The 6979-nt window shown below is 39.7% G+C and overlaps 2 protein-coding genes across 6 annotated transcripts in view; both read right to left on the bottom strand.

Moving 5' to 3' along the window:
• LOC117958841 (3'-5' RNA helicase YTHDC2) overlaps positions 1-3466 on the bottom strand; it is a 70587-nt gene extending 67121 nt beyond the window's left edge. The window contains exons 1-2 of one of the 4 annotated variants that reach the window (XR_004659804.1): positions 3291-3460; positions 2638-2706 (exon numbers count right to left, since the gene is read on the bottom strand). The gene's annotated coding sequence lies outside the window, so the exon portion shown is untranslated. Of the gene's footprint in view, positions 1-2637; positions 2707-3290 lie in introns of all 4 variants that reach the window. The other 3 variants (XM_034895503.1, XM_034895502.1, XM_034895504.1) reach the window with 3 other exon arrangements.
• A 2919-nt stretch (positions 3467-6385) lies between these two features.
• The window catches only part of dcp2 (decapping mRNA 2), a 10821-nt gene continuing 10227 nt past the window's right edge, over positions 6386-6979 (bottom strand). For both annotated transcript variants that reach the window (XM_034895532.1, XM_034895533.1), the window contains exon 11: positions 6386-6648. In XM_034895532.1, the coding sequence (XP_034751423.1) occupies positions 6518-6648 (131 nt within the window). In that variant the 3' untranslated portion in view covers positions 6386-6517. The remainder of the gene's footprint in view (positions 6649-6979) is intronic.

The raw sequence follows: 6979 nt of genomic DNA, 5'->3' as shown, positions 1-6979 counted from the left end.
TAGTACAAGTCCACACATCACTGCAGATAAGCTCCAGTTGGTTTTCTATTGGCTGCCATCATTTAATCTAACTGCAACTAATCCAAGCGCCTGCATGCTGACCATAGTGGATCTACCTATGGTTTTAATAGGACACACTGACAATTTAAAAAGGCAAGGTTAAATGCTTGTTGGACAAAATGGAACCTATGAGTAAAAAGTAGAACATGTAAACATTAAGGAAACGCTTAATACACAGCACAAAATAGCTTACCTCGTCTGGCTTGGCATGATGACACGGAGGCAGATGGTAGCGGAGCGCTGCCGTCCTGTGGTGGTGGTGGTGATTGTGGTAGCTCTGTGTGATCATCATCCTCACCATTAACAGACAACTCTATAAACAACCAACACAGGGAGCATGTTTACTTTATAAAGCTCATTCAAGACAGAAAATACACAGTAAGACCTCTACTGTTAAGTGTCAATTTAAAAAAAAAAAAATCTTCAAATTCGCCATAACAGTAAATAAAAACGGTTGTGTGTTTGCTCCCGTAATCGTCCCGTGATGTATTTATTATGTTATCAGTGAGCAAACCTCCCTGCTGACTAAAAGTGTTGCACAAGCAGGACATTTAGTTGGTGAATAACGGTCAAATCAAAATCTGAGGGATAGACTAATAGAATTAACGTTATTTTTAACCAGCCTGTAGTTTTTCTTCAGCATCTCACATCACACTTTCAGTCACTATAAGACTTCTAGCTACTACTACTACGATCAGAAACATTGTGCCAGAACATGAACAATAACGTCGCTGTCAACGGGCTTATCTGCTACCGTTAACTAGCTACCGACCGTTAAACGGGCTTCAAACCGTAGCCTAACGTTAATACGCCGTTAACGTTTAGCTACGATTGCAAGCTAGCTAAGCTTGCTAGCGATTGCTTGCTAAACTTTGCTTGTCGTCATCGAACTAATGTTAACCATGCAAATATAACATAGAAACAAGACATAACGCTAGCTGGCAACACAGTTAAAAATACATAATTGAAATTGAAACATTTTAAGACCAACCTGAAGCATTGGGATGGTCTGCCTCTCCGTTCACCATCGCCTCTAACAAGGCTGCGGCGGAGTAAAGTGCCCTGGTGGTTTGGCATGCCGGTCGGTCACCCAGAATGGAGTCGAGGACGTTAAAATATGGGGATCTTCTTTGCTGACCGCCGCTACCACTTCGTCCAAGCTAAAAAATTAATTTTTTAATTTTGTTTATTAGCTAATCCACACTTCTCTGGTAACCCGCTAAAGACATCTCATGTTGAAGCTTTTCAAAGACGGGTTTCGTCCGTACAGCTCCATCCAGTTTATTTTGAATTTCTGTGGAGGACCACAGAGCAAGCAGACCCTTTGTTTCCTCCACAGACCACGGCTGTTTTACTTTCCCATCCATTGCCAAAGCTAACATTAACAGCTGTCGATAGATAACAGCTGATAGGTGTTTTAAAAATGGCGGCCCGAAGTTTTTGTTTTCGAAAGTCATGATAACCACGCCCCCAGCACCTGACGTAACCGGTTCTTATCTCTAGACGAGCGCTACATTGGTGCCAAGTTGGAACCCGTTTTCTTGGCCCAGAGCCAGGTTTATTTGTTTGGAAAAGCAAAGAACCGGTTCAATATCTGGCCCTGACTCCGAACCAGCACCAGAACCGCCTTGGTGGAAAAGACATGACAGACTGCTTCTGTCCTACAGACCTTCAACAATTATTGTCAAAGGTCTCTTAATTTAAGCCATCTACCTGTCTCTTAGACCCCATCCCAACGTGGCTATTTAAAGAAGCATTAACCTCGGTCTATCAGGCTCCTCTACTGAGAGTAAACTTAAAACTCTCCTCTTTGATCCAGCTTATAGTTATGGAGGGAGGAGTCGCAGCGCCCACCTAACCCGACCCACCAGCTTCTTGTCACAGTCGTCAGTTCCATCTACCATATAATAAAACTAGGGAGAGGCAGGCTAGTTCAGCCCGACCAGGCTCCTCTCTTTACCATGTCTCTCTTAGTTATGCTGTAGACTGCCGGGGAACCTCCTCTGATACATTGAGCTCCTCTCTCCTTTATCTTTCCATTTGTGTGCATCCATGTCCCAGAAATGCCTATAACTAACCTAGCTCTGGGGAGTCATTCCCCGGAGTCCTTATGTTCTCTTCCCCCCAGCATGTTTCCTTAGATCAGGGAGGCGCCAAAATCATGGTTGCAGCTGTCACCAAGGTCCTGCTACATGTCCTGCGATGCCCTGTTACATCCTGCCACGCATTGCCATGAACTACTACAAACTACTATTTTTTTAGTAGCTGTTCCATTATCTTTTATTGTGACTGTTATTGCCACTCTTCATTTCAACCCCAACACCGGCCCGTCAGACACCGCCTACCAAGAGCCTGGGTCTGTCCCTGGTCCTTCCTAAAAGAGAGTTTTTCCTCGCCACTGTCACATTGTTGCTTGCTCTGGAGGAAACTACTAGAACTGTTGGGTCCTTGTAAATTTCAATGTGTGGTCTAGACCAACTCTATCTGTAAAGTGTCTCAAGATAATTTTTGTTATGAATTGATACTATAAATAAAATTGAATTGAATATAAGCAACTGTACATGAAGTCATTCTTACCAGACTGTGTGGAACATTAATTGGCTTGGACTCAATCTGAAGATGGTCAGATGATGGCCAACACGGCTGCTGTGTGAAACAGAATCAGGACAAGAAGAGAAAGGTTTGAATTTATTAATTTGTATATTGGTGAAATATAGTGGTGCAATTTAAGGGGATGCTTTTGGTAACCTTCGGTAAATGATTGTCGATGTTCTGTATTTTACTTTTTACCGGAGACTTGACAGAAAAAAATATCATAAATGACATTTACTGAATGTGTCTGCGTTACGTGTGAGACTCTGGCTAACTTAAAATCAAAATAAATTCGGTGTCATTTCACGCAGCAAGGTAACGTAAACGGAACTTATATTGGACTAGCTAAAGCATTTTTGTTAGCTAAGATAGCTCAAGAAACATTTAAAAGGTTAAAGGATTCGTTAAATTAGCTTAAGCATTATAACAAGTGGCTTGTGTGTGTGTGTGTGTGTGTGTGTGTGTGTGTGCGTGTCATGTCACCGGTAACGTTATCGAAACACAGAACTAATTTAGTTAGCTAAGTTAACGTTACAATTAACGTTAGCTAGCTGAACGCTTGAGAGACACATTAGGATATGAAAACTGTAACGTTAGCCAGCTTGACGTCATACAACTAAGTCACGTTAATACTGTACCTTGAATAGTGAAGAGCTTCGGCTTTCAAACGAAAAGCATCCTGTCAGATTAGTGTGGCTACTCTATTGAAGTGAAGGGTTCCTCGTGTATTATGCTTTGGTATTTTGCGCCTGCGTTCGGTTCCGTCCGCACTCCGCAATGGTGCCGCCAACAACTAAAGTTCATCCGGTCCGACTCCTTCAGAATAAACTTAGCGCATTGTGACAACGCTAACGTGGATGTGAAAAGATGTTACTCAGTAATACATTATTAGTATTACATTATCTGTAACATTTGAATTGCAGTGTTTAATATCAACTCATTTGTTTTAAACCCATTGAACTAGAAGGGGTTCTGGATTACATATTTCTTGAACCGAGTGTATATTCTAGGTAACTTTTCACTGTCATTGAGCGTATGATTTAGCCCAACATTGCCAGACCAAATCTGTATAACTATCTGCCACAGCAAATAAATCGTGAGAACGCAGATAAATTACTAATTAAAGTCGTCAAAGTCAGCATCGCCAGCTGTACACGTCCGACAATATGAGACAAAAATCCTTCAACGATGAATAGTCTAAACAGTGTCAATTAGTTATTTTATGAAATTAGGACTTCAAAATAAAAGCACAATCGAATATAACCATCCTGTATGTATAATTGTATGCCATTTATTAAACCTTACGTTTACAAATCATTTTAATAATTGAGTATAACCTGTGAATTTGTTTTTAACATTTAATGTAGAAATAATGAAGGGGTCCTGTAACGATCATCAGAAGCTAATGTGTGTGTCCTTTCTTTAAAACATGTAGGCTACCAAACAAGACAAACATTGACTTCTGTAGAACGTCCCCCTGCTTCCATGTCTGTGGGTAATGTCAGCAATAGCCTACATTTTATATTCAATATATAGAAAACACATTTACAAATCTACTAGACTTAGGAAACCATCAATGTACTCTAAGCTGAAAAAGGTGAGCCTTTCTCCGGGAGAAACTTCAACAGAACATACTTTATTAATATTCACATTTGTAAGTCAAAACACCATTGAAGCCAAAGTACAATTTAAGATCACCATCTGTACAATCAACAACCAAGAAACCCCGCTGAGAATCACAAAGGGAGATTTCACATCCAGATTTAGTCATCTCATTTGTATGCGTGTATTTGATATTACCTTGAGAAAAAATAACTTTGTTTGTTGTTATAACCAGACATGTAAATGAGATGTGGAACATTCTAAGGCAAAAAACAATGAATGGAAGCCAATGAATGGAAGCCTGTGGCTAGAAATGTTAAAATAACCCCCCCCCCCCCCCCGCCCCCAATGTAGTTTTCCTCTTCTGTATGCATAATGTACGACAACATTAAAATGTTAAAATAAAATTTCCATATAATGTAAAATGCACAATTACTGCCAGAATGAAATGACTAACTTTGACCGTGGTTTCAGTGGGCTCTTGAGCACTACCCCGCGACGATAATTAAACTGAATGGGAAATTGACTTTGTATTCTCAAAATATAAGGTGAAACTAAAATTGCAAACGAGGCGCTTCTATTTGCATTTCAATTGAGATTATCTAATGTCTGGTGAAATGGATTTCCCCTCTGGAAGGTGGCCATTGTTAGGGTAAATTGCAAAATGGTAAAAGACAAATTCACGCCATTATGGAAATTTTTTTTCATTGGTGACTAAAAAGGACATTATTTAAATCCAAATAGGTTGCACACTGTCAACCAATTTTGTTCAATAATTATTAGCATCATGCCATTGTATCAGTGATGTACAGTGGAGTTTACTGACTATTAACCGTCAATGGAATTTTCATTTTAATTTGTCATTATTCTGGCCTAAATTATGGATTGACAAACATTAGTTTGATCTAATGATTTAATCTTAATATTGGCAGCCATAGAATTCCATATCAACAACAAAGTAACATGAATTTAATGTGACATCAACTTGAAAAGACAAACTCCCAAGACCAGAAGTCAATATTCCACTACATTCTACATTCCCAGATAAAATCTTAAGGGATATTGGTATTACAGCCAATAACACTATTAATCTCTAACTTTCTTCTATATCAAAAACGTTTTTTGCGACTCAGTTTTCAAACTGAATGAACCTAAATGATTACATCTTAAAAGCAATATATAACATGATAAATCGGATTTACTGGCCAAATTCACTAAGATATCACAGCTGATTTCACTGACACCTCATACAATATGTGCTTAAAATCCATTTTTCTTCTCAAAAATGTTAATCCTTTGCATTTAAAAGACTAATGTGTTGTCTCCTGCAGATTGAATCATGGATTTACATATTCAAAAGATGTATAAGTTAAACCTAAAGGTCGGACAGATTGAAAACCCTGCAGTGTATGTTGGGCGGCAAAGGCAAATGTCAATAGTAAAGCTTATTGAATGTGTTCAATGAGAAATAGGCAACTCCCCACTGTAATTGTGTACTTATAAAAAGTAAGGCAGAAGAAAAAGGGCATGTTTAGTAACATCCATTGGCTAGACTGTAAAGGTAAAAAGGTCATAATTGGGATTTATGCTTCCACGGAGGCTCCACGCCGAGCTTGCGCCGCAGCATAAGTGGCCTGAAGTTTATACCTGTGCATTGGTGTGTGTGCATCAATTTCTTTAAGAGAATAGCAGGGCCAGCATGTGTGTGTGTGTGTGTCTGTGGAGTGTGTATGTGTGTGTGTCTGTGGAGTTTGTATGTGTATGTATGTGTGTGTGTCTGTGGAGTTTGTATGTGTTTGTATGTGTATGTATGTGTATGTATGTGTGTGTGTGTGTGTGTGTGTGTGTGTGTGTGTGTGTGTGTGTGTGTGTGTGTGTGTGTGTGTGTGTGTGTGTGTGTGTGTGGAGCGAGTACCAACTCTGGAGGCATAGAGTCATGGTAAGAGATACAAAGTGTCTCTGCTGTTCTTTCTGTCCACGGTGAAAAATCTGTAGCAAGAGAAGTTAACCCTCTCTTTGATTTCATGTTGTTTATGGAGAAAGAGAACCAGGAAATGAGTCGGGGTGGGAAAGGAATGCAACGCTACCAAGACAAGTCCGAGCGTCCCGGCGACATGTAGATACATTTTTGAGAGGTGCACGTCAGGCTACGGCGTAGGGTCTAAATCTCCACGTACCTACATACGTACCCCTGGCATCATTTTAAAGCAGAAGCATAAATTAGCCTCTAGTTTGATTCTCTTCCAGCGGTTCATCAGCCATGTCAGTAGTCAAAACATTTCATGATAGCTTCTCTGTCAAATTTAAAATTGAGGAAAATCTTCGAGGACAGCAGGGGCTCAGAGTCTTTGCTGTGGACTGTCTGGTGACCGTTGGAGCTGCATGGAGCCACATCTGTGAAAAGACAAGCTTATTTTATGGGGGATGTTTTATGTGTGGGGGTTGTTAAAGGGTAACTTCAACTTTTTTTGTGTCTAAGTGACTGATTAAACAACAACCTTTGATGGTGATCTAGTACGATGTGAGATTGCTGCTGCTCGCAGTCAGTGAAACAAGCTACCATCTAAGTTAATGGGGCAATTGTCCAGCTTGTATACGTTCATAAAAGTGCTCGTTTTGAAGCTGACAGGCTCAAATTAATATTTTAAGTGTCTGACTACTGATTTTCTACTACTTTTCTATTAAAGAGTAAGATCCTATTTTAAGCATAAAATCATTCAAAAAA

Source organism: Etheostoma cragini, chromosome 16 (genome assembly GCF_013103735.1).
Source record: "Etheostoma cragini isolate CJK2018 chromosome 16, CSU_Ecrag_1.0, whole genome shotgun sequence".
Taxonomy (NCBI): Eukaryota; Metazoa; Chordata; class Actinopteri; order Perciformes; family Percidae; genus Etheostoma; species Etheostoma cragini.
This window is presented reverse-complemented; position numbering and strand designations above follow the sequence as displayed.